Source organism: Artibeus jamaicensis, unplaced genomic scaffold (assembly GCF_021234435.1).
Source record: "Artibeus jamaicensis isolate MK-2021 breed Jamaican fruit bat unplaced genomic scaffold, CSHL_Jam_final contig_519, whole genome shotgun sequence".
NCBI classification, from domain to species: domain Eukaryota; kingdom Metazoa; phylum Chordata; class Mammalia; order Chiroptera; family Phyllostomidae; genus Artibeus; species Artibeus jamaicensis.
The window spans coordinates 12,362,563-12,380,170 of record NW_026521871.1 but is presented as its reverse complement, the minus strand read 5'-3'; the positions used below and the strand labels follow the sequence as shown (position 1 = coordinate 12,380,170).

The 17,608-nt window shown below is 38.2% G+C and overlaps 1 protein-coding gene across 2 annotated transcripts in view; it reads right to left on the bottom strand.

The window, feature by feature from the left end:
• The window catches only part of DCP1A (decapping mRNA 1A), a 59,681-nt gene extending 42,293 nt beyond the window's left edge, over positions 1–17,388 (bottom strand). For both annotated transcript variants that reach the window (XM_037134674.2, XM_037134675.2), the window contains exons 1-3: positions 17,210–17,388; positions 14,106–14,146; positions 11,831–11,958 (exon numbers count right to left, since the gene is read on the bottom strand). In XM_037134674.2, coding sequence (XP_036990569.2) covers positions 11,831–11,958; positions 14,106–14,146; positions 17,210–17,344 — 304 coding nt within the window. In that variant the 5' untranslated portion in view covers positions 17,345–17,388. The remainder of the gene's footprint in view (positions 1–11,830; positions 11,959–14,105; positions 14,147–17,209) is intronic.
• Positions 17,389–17,608: the final 220 nt, after the last annotated feature.

The window sequence follows — 17,608 nt, the reverse complement described above, 5'->3', positions numbered from 1 at the left end:
TCTGTTTGAAGATTCAAGAGCCCATTATGATTTGATGTAATACTTCACTCGGCTTCTCATCTGGTGTGGTATGTGGCATACATAAAGTCAAAAAAATCCAAATTAATATGATATGGAGGCTTTATAAAATCCCTTGAGACTTGTAGAGGTCTTGTGAAATGTCACAAAAACAGAGCTGGAAATCATTCTTATGAACATGGTGTCTTTTCGACTCATTTATTATTTAGATTTGACCTACTTGCTAAAAGGATTTGAGGAAGCTGGAGATTTTCTCAGCATGGTACAAAGCAGAAAAGGGGGTCTGATAAAAGCTGTCTGGCACTGGTGTTCATAGTAACAAAATTTCTAAAGATGGTACTGACAAAGATCCTCTACACCAGGAAACAAAAAGAAGGAAATCAGCCAAAAACATTTACTCTAGACACAAGGAAGACCCTTCTGATTATAAAAATAATACAAGACTGGAACAGATTACACAAACATAGTCTGCCCTGGCAAGTATAAAAGCGAAGGCTTCTGCCTTGACAAATCATTTAAGACAAGAATAAGCCTGGTGGCTCCACATGAACATCAAACAGCGGAGAAAGACAGAAGAGAAAGGCTCTGAGGTGGAAGTAAGAACACACACACACATACACACACACACACACACACACACACACACACACAGCAGGTGAGGAAATGTCATGTACTCATAAGACAGGATGGTAGATATGCTTCAATTACCTTAACAGCTTACTCCTTTTGGCTAAAACACACATCTAAAAACACCGTTGAAACTAACATGGTAGAAATGGAGCCTACTTTAAAATTTTTAAATCTTAAGTGTTTATTTATCATTAACTAAAAGATTGGGCCAGTTTGAAAGGGGAAGGGAAGGAGAAAGAGGGAGAATAACACTGGGGATCTGGCCGGCAACCCAGGCATGTGCCCTGATGGGAACTGAACAAGCAACCTTTTAGATTGCAGGACGATGCCCAACCCACAGAGCCACACCAGTTAGGGCTGGGCCAGGTAAATGAAAAATGCTATTTTGCAAGCTCTTTGGTTTAGTATTTTAAAATTTGATACCCCCCTCTAAATTAAATCAAGCCTGAAAATATTTGTCAGCAATGTTGCTTACATAGTCCCTGTTAATATAATAAATATAGCATTCAGACACATAAAATGACCCTTGAACTTGTTTTAGGGACTAAGAAAATAACCTAAGAATATCACAACTAATCATTTTTATTTATTTATTATTATTTTTTAAAGATTTTATTTATTTATCTTTAGAGGGGAAGGGAAGGAGAGAGGGAGAGAAATATCAATGTATGGTTGCCTTTTGTGTGTCCCCTGCTGGGAACTGGCCTGCAGGGAACCCGCCTGCAACCCAGGCATGTGCCCTGACTGGGAATCGAACTGCGATTGTCTGGTTCGCAGGCCCATGCTCAATCCACTGAGCTACACCAGCCAGGGCCTAATCATTTTTATTTATAAACTTTTATTCTTAAATGATAGGCAAGCCCAAATAAAACCACCACATGAGGGTTTTATCTGCTGTCAGGATTGACTGCCATTATTGCCACACAGTACTCTCCACTCCCTGGTTCAGAGAGTGTCCGCCCAGTGTATGCTGCAAGTGACGTCCAACCCCCACTGGTAGGCAGTCTATTCACCCTGGTTTCCCATACAAATATAATCCTTTTTATGTATCATAAGGGATGACAGAGGATGAGAAGTATGGCTCTGGCCTCCGTGGAGTTGAGTTCCTATTTCCTGGGCTTCCAAAAACCTACACCTAGGGCTTTGGAAAATAGGTCAGGCAGGCAGTGGTGTAAGAAAAGGCGGAACTTCTTTTTGCTCCTTTCCCTAACTTCTCTCCTACATATTTTTCTGTCAATTTACTAAGAGATTACCCAACCATGGTTGTAAAGCAAATGCCCACAGGATTTTAAGAAACTTCAAGAGGTGGGATCCATGAGGATATGGTGGGCAGCCCTCCCAGAGATCTGGCTTTTAGTGTTTGCAGGAATGCGGGTGCTGTGTGACCACCCATGCCATTTTGTCACTAAAAGAAAAGGTAGGAATCTAGGTGTACAGGGGTGTATGTATGTGTAAAATATCCTAACTTTTAAATACTGGTGGCAAATGCTTATCCTATGCCTTCCTTTCAGTAAAAAGAAAAAGCTGAGCATGCCTAGAAACAGTGGTTCTGTAAGGAACTCAGATCAGCCTGGATCCTCCAGGGTACTGACCTCAAGTGCTCGGCCTGGAGGCTTATTCTGCCAACGTATTGTTCTTAATATGTTCTTATTCATATTAAGAACAATACATCTCTGCCATTTAATAAGTAATTGTTGCTTTCCTTTGTGAGTTCTTATAAGAGAAATATTAGAGACAAATGGTGCAGCATGGTTAACTTCTAAAATTTTTACAATTTAGATTAACATCACAATTTAAAAAGAAGATAAAATTGCTTTTTACATGTCAACACTACCTTAGGGGAGGGAAAGCCAGCAATCACCAAGACACACCAAAAAGAATCTGCTTTGGAAATTCTAAAATGTTCAGGGAGTCACAAAGTTAACAAAAGGCACCTACACCTGGTGGAGGCTCTACTAAGCAGCAGCCTATAGCAGGTATCAAGCAATATGGATTTCTGAAACGTCTGACCTAACAGTGTCACCAGGTCAGCCTTGGAGTCTAAGTCACTCCATGTTTTCATGGTGCTTTTACCTCTTCAATCTACAAATGTGGCAACAGCAAGGCTCTTTCCTTATCTTGGTTCAGGAGGCCAGACTAATGCAGTTGCCACAGATCCCTTCTCCTTCTCTGATTACAGAACCATACCCACCACTGCAATGCTGCAGCTGATGGGGGAAAACTGCCCGCCTCTCCTCAGGCTAAGTAAGAAGCACTGTGCTGAATTCAAAGATCACAAAGAATGAACTGTGGAACTTTTAAAATTGTTTATAAATTCCTCTTTTGGTTTGGAGGTAGAACTCACATTTTTTGACTTGACAAATTATAAACTTCTCTTGCGCTGTGCTTTAAGTCTGAAGATTTGCGCCAAGTGTCAACAGCCACCTACCATCTCTACTGTTCTGAGTCTTGCCCTTGGACTGAGAAAGGACAAGCAGAGGGGAAAAAAAAGGGTACACACTACAGTATTTCTTTTACTGGAACTTTCCATTTGGCAGCTGCATTTTCAACACCATGGAAATGAATCTCCCTGCTTTTTCTAGTGATCTACTTTTAATTAAAAACGCTCTGTATCAGGAGACTGATGCCCGATACAAAGGAAAAGTTGTAAGTGAAGTGGAAACGAAGGGGAACTTCTCACAGGCTTTTAGAGGTAAGTCCTTAAAAATACTAAAAAGCAGTAATATCTTTAATTGTGCTCGTTACCGCGACTGTTTTGTTGTTGTTGAGCAGGCTATGGAGCCACATACTTTGTTAAGTTTCCCACAGCACTGCTGGGCTACAGAAAACATTTCAAACACGGGAAGGGGCCTTCAGTGGGCAGTCCGTGCCGTAAGGGGTTGGGTGGAGAAAACGAGCTGCCCTCGTCTCTCTGGTGGGCCAGGCTTTGGCTATTACTAGCCTAATCATTCAAATTTACAACAGAAAATTCTCAAATCACAGGTCTTAATAATTTTTTACCATTAACAAAGTTGTTTTAGCAATAAGCATAGCATTTGGATTAATATAGTAGCATATTTAATTAAGAATCCTGACCCTTACCAGAAAGGCATAGTTCTGACACTCAAAGTTCAAACCAATTTTATGACTTCTGCTTACAATTTTCTAAAAAAAAAAATACAGCAGAACTGAAGGACAAATGAAATTCTTTGAAAGTAAGCAATAGTTTTAACTAAAATGGTATATAGCACTTGGTAAAGTGTTTGGCAAATGACAGGTATATAATAAATACCACTGAATTTGGGTTTCTGTCTGAGTTAAATAATCACCTTGTTTGTTTAAAAGCAAAATAAAAGACAATACTGAAATAGTTTTGCAAAAGAAAATCATTAAGTGCCAGAAATGTTTTGCAGAGCTTAATGGTACCACAAACCTTTACCATAATATTTTAAATTAACCAGGTCATATCGTAAACTGTTAAGCTGTATCAGAAAAAAGTTTTGATTGCTTTTATGTTTTTGTTCATTCGAACACCAAATTTTGGATTAAAAAAAAACTGCTCGAACCCACCTTACAAATTATTCTTGGGGCATTTCATAATTAAGCCATAGTATATAGGATACACACATAGATTCTAGGTTACCACTTTCATTCCGAGAGGTGCCTACAGAAGTGGAAAGCAAAGGACCTCTCGGCACTGGTCTTAGGGAAAAGCACCTTTTCAGAGAAGCGCACTTAGTGAGGTACGCTGCTCACAGCAGGTGGCTGCCGAATGCCAGCGGAAGGACAGTGAATATGAGAAGTATGGCTTCTTCACTGCAGAAAAGTGGTTTGTGGGGATAAGCACCCTATGATAAGGTCAGAAATGTACAGTAATGTGTACACACACACGTATTTCCTAATACTGCTTAGTATACCTCCCCTCATTCTTTATTGTTGTTGGATCAATCATATTATATGGGAGAGTGTTTTATGAAAACTACATAGATTTGCTCTATTGTTCTACTGCAATTTCTACTTTCCCCAATTAATTTCTATTCATCTATATTTTCCTTCAAATTAACTTGGATTTCTAACTTCTTGGGCTTGGTGGCCTACATGTGGTAATTATTATAAAATTTGAATATGTACTTAAAAAAATACAAATTCTTGAATTTCTGGAAGTTTCTTCATGTGTCCATTAGATCACTGTTAACTGTACTGTTTAAATATACCATAATCTTGTTGAGTTGTCTACTTAATCTGCCAATTACTAAGGTTGCCCATTAAATCTATAATTATGGATTTTTAATGTTCCATATACATTTCTGACACATATTACACACTAGTTTGGAACTGTTTTGTCTTCTAGGTAAGTTGTTCTTTTATCATTATGTGGTAAGCTTTATCCCAGGTGTTTTTACCTCAGAATCTATCGTGTCTGATTAACATAGCTACATCACCCTTGTTTGATTGCTGAATAGTTGCCTGAGATACCTCATTTTACCCCTTAACTTTCAACCTTCCCATGTTTTTGAGATTTTTTTAAAAAAGGACATGTTATTGATTTTAAAAAGACATTGATGTGAGAGAAAAACATCCATAAGTTGCCTCCTGTACACACCTGACTGGGGATCAAACCCACAACCTAGGCATGTGCCCTGACGGGAACAGGACCACAATCCTCTGCTGTATGGGAACGGCACTCCACCCAACTTAGCCACCCAGCCAGGGCGAGTTGTAAGATTTTTGAACGCAATATAGTGGCAAAATTCTGTATTTGTATCCAACCTCAAAATCTGTCTTAACTGGGAGGTTTAGTTCACTTAATATTTGTTCTAATTACTGATTTATTTCTGCCACTTTGTTTTGGGCTATTTCCCATGGTTTATATTTACTTTGTTCTAATTCTGGTTTCTACTGGTTTAAAAGACATCTTATTTTTATTATGCAGTGGTTGCCCTGAATCTTTTGAATACATACAGGCTGATTTATTTATTTTTTAGGTTTTTATTTATTTATCTTTAGAGGGGAAGGGAAGGAGAGAGGGAGAGAAATATCACTGTATGGTTGCCTCTCATGCATCCCCTGCTGGGAACTGGCCTGGAACCCAGGCACATGCCCTGTCTGGGAATCGAACCATGATCCTCTGGTTTACAGGCCCACTCTCAATCCACTGAACTACATCAGCCAGGGCCACACAGGCTGAATCAGTTTATCTTACCTCAGTCTTGGGATATGTAGGTTTGAACAGCTTTTGTTACTGCTGTCTAGTATTTTTGCTTCACTTTTCTCTATTTAAACTAGTCACTTTATTGTTTTACAGTCACTGCTTATTTTGATTTCTCTCATTTTCTTCGCTCATTGTTTCTTAGATTTCATTTCCTATTTCTGTGCTCAATTTCCTAACTTTCAACTATAGCCTTTTGAACTGCACCATTAAATTTAAATTAAATACAATTAAAAATTCAGTTTTACTAGGCACATTTCAAAAGCTCAATAGCAATATGTGGCTACTATATTGGACAGTGCTACTAGAAACAGTTCTGTTATTGTTGAAAAAAGTCTTTATTTTGTTCTCTTGGAGTACTGAATTGTTGGTTGTTTTTTCCCTCTTAGAAAATATTATTCATTTGTCTTCCAAACTCAGTAGGTGCAACTGACATGCTGTCTAGTTGTTGCTATCTGTAAATAATCAATCTCAGGCAGCCTCTGGTTCCTGCTGTCTCTTTGCCTTTGATGATTTACCATGTGTTCAGGTTTGTATTTATTCCTATTTATTATGTTTGGGGACTTTATTCTACTGACAATGCCTAAATTTACATTTTTCACAGATTGCAGAAAATTCTCAAACTCTTCAAATACTACCTCTCTCTAAATTTTATCATTCTGCCCTGGCCGGTGTGGTTCATCGGACCGAGCACCAGCCTGTGAGCCTAAGCCTGCCAGTCTGATTCCTGGTCGGGGCACAGGCCTAGGCTGTGGGCCAGGTCCCTAGTTGGGGGCACGTGAGAGGCAACTGATGGCACATCGATGTTCCTCTCCCACTCTTTCTCCCTCCCTTCCTCTCTCTCTAAAAATAAATAAATAAAAATCTTTAAATTTTAACATTCTGAAATTCTTCTGTCATCTGTTGGACTTTCCAATTCTATTCTCTGTCATATTTTCCATTTCTTTTCTCATTCTGAGATGCATTCTGGATACTTTTCTGAGTTGTCTCCTCCAGTTTCTCAAAATCCTTTCCAATCGTTGAGTCCAGGTAATAATTTTGGACCATAGAGCTTATAAATGAGATCACTGGGCAATTTGGGTTAAGGATGTGTCCCTCCAGAAGGGTTCTGCAGTTCTGTGAGCCAGGTGTCCTAAAGTGCTCACCAGCCGAAGATTAATTTTATATTAATTTTTTGGCCTGGGTAAGAAATTATACCAAATAGATGGTATAACTTAACCTCCGAATCTGAATGAGAGAAGGCTCATGGTTAACATTTTTTAGGGGAAACATTTGCCCTCTAACCCAGCCCAGACTGAGAGAGATATGCTAGTCTTTCATCTCCCTAGGTTGGGGGGCCAATATCTTTCTAATTTATTATTATACAGCTTATCAGGGGATCTGGATGTATGCTGATATGTGTGTCTCAGCTCCAACTCTGCACCTCATTAGGACGCAAGACCTTGTCTCCTGATCCCATGTAATAATAATGGGGTCCTCATACAAAGGGGAACTCCCCATTCCCAAGAACCCTGAACAGTTAGCAGCCAGTGTCAGCACACAGGCTTCCTGGTTTTGCTTTCAGACTTCAGTTCGATGCTGGCCCATGGCACTGTCCACTGGTTCCTTTTTGCTTAAGCTATGCATTTCTAAATATTTGTAGGAAGATTTTCTGTTATGCTATTGCTGGACAGAAGTTGAAAGATATTTTCCTTGACGTGCCTTTGCCATAGAATACCTAGAAGTTCAGTCTACAAAGAATGATTTTATAATCCAGTTAGTGAAATGAATTGTTTACAAGTAAAAACGGAATATCAGCAGGTTGGCAGTAATGCATATATTTACAGCAAAGGATCTATATTTCCCCCCAATTAATTATAGATAAAATTAAAACTCTCATCAATATTTTAAAGGGAGATTAAAATGTTATTACTGTATCTTATTATTAATATAAAGTTTCGGTTTATTAATATAAACACATAGCCTGAAGGATAATATGTGTTTCAGATTACAACAAAAATGAATACCATGCACATGAATATTAGACTTACTGGGGGTGATTACTTTGTAAGTTTTATGAATGTCCAATCAGTATGTTGTATACCTGAAACTAACATTGTATCCAGCTATAATTGAAAAAAATTACTAAAACAAAGAAATGAACATCATAACCTACTGAACAAAACTGCTTTTGTTGAGTTTAAAAAATCTGTACCCCTAAAACTTCCCATTTTAACATATATTTTCAACTTGTCACAGCTCAGGCTGTCTAGCAATGGCCCCTACAACACCTGGAAAGATCATCAGAGTCGCCGGCTTATCGTGGTGCTGGTCAGAGGAATGGGAAGCAGCACACTAGGGGCCTGGGTTATAAAAGAACCTGCATAATAGCAAAGTCCTTATGACTCTTTCATTAATAAGATCCTTTGGCTTGAGTCCAAGATGGAGACACAGTCTGTAATATTTTATATGTTTAATTGCCTGACAAAATACCTTCACATATATGATGCCCTTTTAAGATGAGGAGGACACAGTGGTTTAAGTGATTTACCTAAGGTTACAGTTGGTAAAATGGCAAAGCCTAGAATAGAATTCTTGTCTGTAAACTAAATTCCATGCCAAGAGTGTTACCATGGCAAAGCCACTCTCAGGGATATCTCCTGCAGCCTTTATATCTAGAAATGACTTGTAAATTTTAAAAATAAATGACTAAAAGGCACAAAAATTGAACCCAAAGTTTCTCAAGTGCTTGTTCAATTCAATACGGCATGACAAAAGGGTGTGTTTGAATATGAATTCATCCTTTAGATTTCTGTTGTCATTAGCTTAATATGACTATTTAAATACAAATTAATTAAACTAAATAAACTGAAAGAAAAACAATTTTCTTGGTCGCCCTGGCCACATTTCATATGCTCAGCAGACACATGTGGCTGGTGGCTGTTCCATGGGGCAGTACTGACACAGAACATCTCCACCATCAGAGACCTACTGGACAGCTATCTATGCTCTGGAATGCGGGCTGAGGAAGCAATTCTACTGCTGCAGTGGGATAGAAAGAAGTTTGGCTGACAGACCTAGATTTGAATTCTGCCTCTGTCACTTAAACCTTTGTGACTCATGCAAGTTTATCTTCTACTGGACTCCAGTTTCCTTATCTGTAAGTTGGGAAGAGCTTGGAAAATCATTTTTTGCTTAGTAACTACAGAATCTGCAGTCTCCCCAACCCTTACTGCAGCCCCACAGGGGTCCTTTGGTCGCCAAAAGGCCCTTGCACAGTATGTAAAAATATACTGTTTCTGAAAGATTCAAGAGAATCACCAAACTTAAGCCCTTAACTAGGATAAGTACTTTTTCTGTAAAATTTCACCTTTCCTTGGGGGAAGGTGGGGTGGGGTTAGGTCAGCATTTTGTATAAAGAAAAAGAGACAAAATAGAAACAATTTAGAACTGGAGCAATGTTACAGTTCAATTTTCTATTATTTTAACTCTACAAACTGAGTTGAGTGAAAAGAAGCTGGATCTGAAGGTGTACGAGTAAAATGGGTCAGGTGTCGCAGTGCCATTTCCCACAAGAAAAATGACAGAAGCACAGCTATGCAATCAGGTATAATTACCTGTATACACAATCAGGCACTAATTAACTTTTTATTTAAAGAACAAATCCCTGAACAGCTTGATGGCTTGCTGACCCGGCAAGACTGCTTTCTACTTTGAAGATGAGGTAGGCAAGACACACACTACTCGAGGCCCGAATGCTCCCGGATCACCCTATGCCATCTTGTCACTTCTCTCCGATACAGCTACTTCTTTAAGTATTTCCCCAAGCTCCTCTTCTAGACTGCCTCTAATATACCTACAATGTTGTACCTGACCTTTCCCGGCCTTTCTCTAGTCTGAAAACAAGCTGACATGTTCTTGCATTTCTAATTAGCAATATCAGAAACTGTAAGGCTCTTAGGGGACGATTCAGAGCCTCCATTAACCGGGAAATGAAATGACCTGGTTAAGTGAGTTTTCTGTTTAACTAAGGAAATCTTTGTTTCAATCTCTTGTTGAATATCTCTCCACAATAAAATGCATTAGTGCACTTTTCTGCTCAAGAATACTCTAATAAACACTCCTGATAATTTAAAATCTTAACGTTATAATAAATTACCTATAATACTGATACTATACTGGGGTTAAAGTTGTAAGACACTGACATTTTTATGCTGACCCCAGATTATACTTGAGTTATTTGCTAAATTTCCACAAAATAAAATCTAACATTAGCTTGCTTTCTTATATTCTGTCTTCATTTCTTCCACACACGGACTACAGAAATATTTCCAGATAACTGAAGCTCTGATTAGTTAACCTGGTTAATCATGGTTTCATTATATTTGTGTTATGTTGCACTTCCAACTTTAAAGGAAACTTTACTTGTGAAATACAATACGATCCACTTCATGCTTATACTAAATGGCAATTAAGTCCAAGGGCCTCTGATAATCTTACCTACTATTTTAATGATCAGAATTTCCTAAGGAACAATTGCTAGATTAAGTTTCCAGGTAGTGAAGAGCAGAATTAAGCCAATTTCTCTTTTCAAAAAATTAGATCTGTGTTTCTTTGCAGTATTTCTCCTTTAACAGAATGTTCAGTGCAAAGAAAACAGCCACCTGGAATAATTCTACTGTTAATATTAGTTTCACTCCATCTGAACTTATAGGTATTAAAAGGCATTTCCATATGTCCACAGAAATTAAAATCTCAGAGGTAATTCAATTAGCCAGTAAGTAGTTTAATGAAAAGAGATTCCACTTCACTTAGATACTTAAAAGAGAGTTAGGAAGAAAGATTGGGGCTTCTAGCTTTAAAATAGACCTTGCCACTTCTCATTCAGGGAATTAAAATAAACATAATTTCTAGTAGCTTTTTATATTTTATACTGAATACATTCCTCCAATACCAGTTACCTCCCATTCGAGTGAAATTCAAACACAGTAACTTCTCCTTTTTTGAGTCAGAAGCAATATTTCTCTCCAGTAATTTCCTTAGATGACAGTTACAGCATACCTTTTGTCCTCACATGTGTTCATTACCCATACTGAAATGTAGGCACTAAGTACTGCATATTTTTTAGTACATTACATCTTGAAAGAACCATTCTAGCTTTGCTGACTATGTCCAACCATTTTTAATGGTCTGGAAAATGCCCGAAAAAACCCTGAGGAAAAAAAAGGGTTATCCTCACTCTGCCACTGAGTAGGTGCCACTCACCTGAATCTCAGTTGACTTAAATGCCTGTCTTCCCCATTAGAAGTTACTCTATCATTAACATTAAAGTACAGTACCTCTTGGCCCAGCACACACTCAACTAAATAAACAGATTGAAAGATAACACAATCAGGACAAATACCGTATTGTTCAGACTATAAGACATACTTTTAAACTACATTTTTTTGCTTCAAAATCCTTCCCCCCCTATTTTTCTCCTCTAAAACCTAGGTGCATCTGGGGTCCATACCATAAGATGCACCTGGGTTTTAGAGAAGGAAAATAGGAAAAAACTTTTTGAAGCAAAAAATGTGGTGAAAAAGTGCATTTTATCATCTGAAAAATATAGTACTTTCTTAGTGGACAGAACTATCAGTATCAGTGTCTGTCCCATTCTGTGTCTCTCAAACTAAGTCCTATTGCTCAGGGGCATGGGCAGCCAACAATTCAGTCTCACAAGAAAGAGGGTGAAACTTACCTTCAGAAAGCAAACAACAGGAACATAACGTAATGCTAGTTTATGAAGTAGTATAGTTAACTAAAATAATATACTAAGTCATTGTATACAAAAGTTTTTTAATTTCAGAAGCCCAATTTAAAAGACTTGCTTTTACTGAGACTAATCTATAACTATAAAAGAGTATAGACTAAATGTTTTTTGTAACTTAAAACTCCAAGAATGTGTTGGTAGAGACGATAGCCACTCAATTTTAATTGTAAACACAAGAACTGTAATAAAACAGATATACTCACAGCTTGCATTTCTATATAGAAGAAATGGTTCATGGAGCTGAAATTCCAAATCTTTATTCACTGGTTCAACAAGATTGTGCATATTCAATCGATTCACAATGGTAAAACCATGGTAAGGTGAAGCTGACCTTAGATTTAATAGAAGAAAAATAATCTGCAGTCACTGTTAGTTTGCAGAAATGCTACCTACTTCTTTATTTTGATTTCTAAGAATGAATACATTATTGCATTACATAATATTATTAGCATTTAAAATTGTAAACCAAAAAAAGTAACATCATAATCCTCTTCCTCTCTGAAGCTTCCAAGGACTCAGTCCCTCAGAGTAAAGGCCGAAGTCCTTATTGAGAAGGCCACAAGGTCTTAGCTGATATATATGTACCCCTCCAGCCCTGACCTTGATTTTATCTATGTCTCTTCTCTTGCTTTTCCTGTTCCAGCCACACTGGGCATCTTGCCTTTCTCGCTAAATACTTCTGCCTGGACCACTTGCCCAGAATCTACAGTTATGTCCTTCCCCACAGGCCTTTGCTCAAATGTCACTTTCCCAATTAGGCATACCTGAGAACCATCCTTTCAGGGCTCCCAAGCTCAACACCTCTAAACCTCCTTTCTCTTTTCCCATACTTATTGTTTTTCTCCATTAGACTGTAAGCTCCATGCAAATAGGGATTTTGTCTTATTTTTTTCCTCAGCTATATATATCCCAAGACAGACAACACAGGTTTTTAATAAACACTTGCTCAATAAAAGTCTCATTTATTTTAAATATGGTACAGGACTGGTTATATGATGACTGTCTCATGTTATAATAGTGATTTTCTTTTGTACCAAATAAGTCTTTCCATAGTTCTCCCAAGTACGAGAAAATGCCTCAAATCCTACAATAAGAGATGTCCTTAGTACCTATACCCAGTGTGATTCAGTACATGATCCTTCAGACACCTCACATGTATACAACACTTTACGGTTTCTCATTCATTTCTCTGTGTACCTGGGAGAGATTTTAGAACCTGTTTACAGATTAGGAAACAAGCTCAAAATGATTAAGGCCTATGCCCAAAGCCATACAAATAACAACCAGAATTCATCTTTAGGTTTTCTGACTCCAAATCCAGGCTTCTTTAATGCAAAATTCTCTGCAAAGTAATATTCTGACATCCTAGTATAACTTTATCCAAGGTATATATAGTGTTCTCCTTTTGGTCTCCTGTTATTATAATCAATACCATGTAAGCCTCCATGTATTATATTTTATTAAGTCAATTCACCCACTCACTACACTAAATTTCACATTTTCTACAATTAGTGAATCTGTGCTATATGGTAACAAAAAAGCCGGGAGAGTACTTTCAAAGTATTATAGACACCAAAGTTCTACCAACAGTTGAAAGATTTTTAGAGATTTATAGAAGGTGAATGTTAAAGAGCCCCCCCTCAACCAAAAAGAAAAGAGAGAGAATATCTGATAAATTTTTCTTAATTACAATCAAAGGATAAAAGCAATCCTTTAAAGGTAACTCATAGTATTGAAAAAAAGAGACAAGAACGGAACCAGATATTCCTGCTGAGTTCCTAAGCTTTAGAAACCAAAGGAAGGAACCGCAGCAAGGCCTAACAGGAATCCAGGAAAAGAAGGGGCTCCACGGCTATCATATCCCGTTAGTTACTTTTAGGTTAGGAAACTTGCAATTTACAAACCAATCACATTTTATACTTCTAGGAAGCTGAAAGTAAAAAAATGTGCAATTCTGAATGATCTCTAAAGGACTCTCATATTAAAAACACACACTATTAAATTTATTGTATACAATCCAGAACTTTTAGGAAGTAGGTAGGGAAGGGGACAGAGCCCGAGTCACAGAAGATAACCTCTCATTTAGTAACCACAGAATAGCAGGACTGACCCTTCAACCACATTATTTTATAGAGCTAGTTCATGTATTATATTTTTCTCAACTATGTATCTTTTTAAATATGGGTGGAGGTGTGGGGAGGAGGAAGGCATCTGTTAGACTCAGTTATTACTACAAAATATTTTCTATTTTGAGATGGTTTGGCTAGGTTCCTAAAGAAGTTCTAGTTCTGTTTACTCTGAATCACAGGAAGGCTCAAAGAGGAGACGTAACTTGGTTAGGTAGAGATGAGTGAATACTTGAAGGGTCAAGCAGGAAGGTTCTGAAGACAAATGTACAATGGGTTGAACCACTTTGTATGACATTGTTCACCATGAGATTTAACAATACATATATATACATATTTTTTAAAAGCTTACCTTCGATATACAAATAAGGTCCCTTCTATGTCAGTCTTCTCCTATAACAGACGATGAATCAATTAGATTTCTACCCATAATACAACCCCAAATATTCCAAAGGAAAAGAAATACTTAATGTTTAAGATCAACTTACTTATATTACAATTAATCACTTTGCAACAGGTCAGCTAAGTCCTCACCCCACACACTGCTATGAACAGTTTCTTCTGTCTCCCTTCTATGCTCTTGATGCACATTAATGCACATGGGAGGCTCAATCCAGCAACATGCCTGTATCTGCAGCAGTTTTTTTCTCTCTCTTTTAATTTTAAACAAGAAAATCCTGAAATTAGCTCTCACTTTTTACATTAAAATGTTTTAGCCAGACTTCTTAATTTTAAAGGCAAGGTAGTGTGTATAACAATTTCTTCATTTTTAAAGTTTATCAAAGTCAGTAGAGAAAAAAAGAGGAAATTTCATCTTATAGCGCTCTTTGTTTCATCATTGGGAGATTTTGGTATATTTCGTGAGTAGCAAATGTGGTTAGTTAAAAATTACTGTAAAACAAAAGGTATTTGAAATAGTTTCCTGGCATATGTTGTCAGTTTGACTCAGTAAAACATTTTAAGATTTTATTTACTTACTTTTAGAGAGAGGGGAAGAGAGGGAGAGAAACATCGTGTGTGAGAGATACATTGATTGGCTGCCTCTCACTCTTGCGTGCCCCCAACTAAGGACCCTGCCCGCAATCCAGGCATGTACCCTGATGGAAAATCCAAACAGCGACCTTTCCTTTAGCAGCCTGGTGGTGCTCAATCCACTGAGCCACACCAACCAGGGCTAAATCTTATAAAAGTTAAAAAAAAAATTACTGTCAAACACAATTAGTTTGTTATTTTTATAACTTTTTTTGAATAATGAAACTACACTCTGCCTTAAAATAATTATTACAGGCCAATAAATAATTTAAAAAAATTTTTAGCTTAGAGTGAAATGTTTTCATTTAGTACAATTCACACCCATCTCTCATTTGCTGGGCTAAGAGTGTACTTAGGTCTTAAACAGTTACAATGTTAAAAAAAATATATATATATACACACACACACACACACACACATGCATATATAAAAGTTGGCAGTTCATAGGCTATACAGGACCTACATATTTTATTATTTATCAAAAACATACATAGCAGCTTTACTTATTTATGTGTAAGAGGAACATCAATCTGTTGCCTCTCCAATGTCCCCAGCCAGGGGACCTGCCCCACAACCCAGGCACGTGTCCTGACTAGGAATCAAACCAGCGACATTTTGGTTTATGGGATGACCCCAAAACCAGAGCCACAAGAGCAGGGCAAGATCTAAATATTTTAATGTCATCAACAAACTGTTAGAAAATGTTAAATGTTAGTCAAATCAAATTTAGTTTGTTGGGATAAAATATATTTATCATCTCAGTTTTTTCCAGGAGAATTGCCCTAGTTTAAAAATCATGGAACTTTTCCATCTTAGGGATTCAGAGGCTTTTTCTTGACTTTCAAATGCTAAGTTATTAGTATAAAAAATTGGCAATTAACTGTCTCACAGAGAAAACCTGCCCAAACACACACTGTGCAAAGTCACAACTCACTGATAAGTAACGAAGACAAAAAATTTTGGTTATGTGCTATATGGTCCATTATTCAAATGAACAAACAATGCCAGCCTATTACTCAACTCAGATTATTATGACTTGCATTTCATGTATAAAGCAGAACTTCACAATTAAAATTCCAAAATATTTAAAGTCTGTGAAAAATTAGAAATAAAAGTTTATTAGTAAGTCCCTGTCCCGTCTTCAACATTTGTCTGCAATTCATGTTTCACAAATGTATATGTAGGACCAAGAAAAATTATTCAGAATAATTCAAAGTAAGCCAATATCTAAAAGAGTTTCACTTAAAAAAATCTATAATTTTGTTCTTTGTGGCTTCCCTTCTTCCTCCTCTTCCAAGAGGTGAAGGAAAGATCTAAAGCAAAGTAATTTTGACAACTGTCTTCATCTGAATTTACTTTATAAATAGAAAATGATTTTCACAAAATTATTGGTTAAATATAACATACCTAAAAAATGTGCTATGATGATAACCTTTCATACTTTTGTTAGTGCAAGGTCATTTCTTACTGAAATGTGAACACCAGTAATTCACGAATTCAATTCATCAAACATTTACGAATTCTTTTTTCTTAATTGTTAAATTTGCTAGTATTTTGTGTAGTACGGAATACTTTCTGGGTGCAAATAAAGCCTAGACCTGAATGAGTTAATTAAGGATCAATTACTAGAAAACAGGAAATTATGTTATTAAAGCAATGAACGAAGTTTCAAACAGGGGCCAACAAGTCACTGAATAGACTGAATGTAACTTTTTGGACCCACTCCCATGCAACAAAGTCAAAAAGTATTTAGTGTAATGGGAGCACTCAGGGGTGACATCACCAGCAGCAAAGCTGGAACCATGTACATTTACAGGGTCTCTTTCTCAAAGGTTTCAAGGGAATCCAATTAACATGGAAGCTCTTTTAAGTGCTTTAAATTCTTTCCCTAAACTCTGGAAATACAGTGTGGTTCGATAAAAGCGGTACCCACCTCCTCTCTTCCAAGAATTGAAACTAACTTGAGTTCAAACTTTAAATCCAAATGACCTCTGCGAAAGGGGCTCTTGTTTATGTGTATGTTGGGGGGGGGAGGGGCGTTCACTTTGATTATATACATGTAATTTATCCAATAACCCTTAATCTTTCAAGTATCTTTCTGACCTCACCGGTCTCATATCCTCTAACACAGCTGCAAAGAAGGCAAATCACCCACGCCCCCGGTCCGAACCCCAAGAGTCTGATCCTCCTCCACTCCTCCCCTCCGTCGGCTTTTCCCCCGGATGTCTTGGGCCTATTTCTCCAGCTCCTCTTTCCCAATCTGTGTGCCCCAGACCCCCCTCAGAGGCCGGCCAGTTCCTCCGGTCTCCGACCTCATCTCCGCTGATCTGGCCTCTGGCTTCACTCCCTACCCTGGGCGGTCCGCGCGGCCCCTTTAAGAGGCGGCGGCCGGGCAAACGACCTCAGTGGCTGGGCGGCACTCACCCACTGGTTCGCCTTGGGGCAGAAGGTGTACAGAGCAACCTGGCCGGTGAGGTCTGCGATGCTGGTGATGTAGGGGTCATGCTGCTTCAGGGCCGCTAAGCTCATCTCCTGCCCAGCTCGACTCAGCGACTCCATCTTGAATTCTCGAGCCGAGCCCCTCCAGTGGGGGAGGAGTCGCGAACAGGAAAGTGCCATCGAGGCAAAGTTCCCCTAGCTGCGTCAGCGCACTTGACTTCCGCCTCTCTACTGGGCCTCACTGTAGGACCGTACGGTAGCTATTGTGCTCCGCTGCGCCCACGTCCCTGGCATCGGGTTCCGGCGTCGTTAAGTCCTAGATCCCCAAAGGGACTCCGACCTGCGTTCAGGTCGACGCACGGGGCAACTACGCGGAGCTGGCAG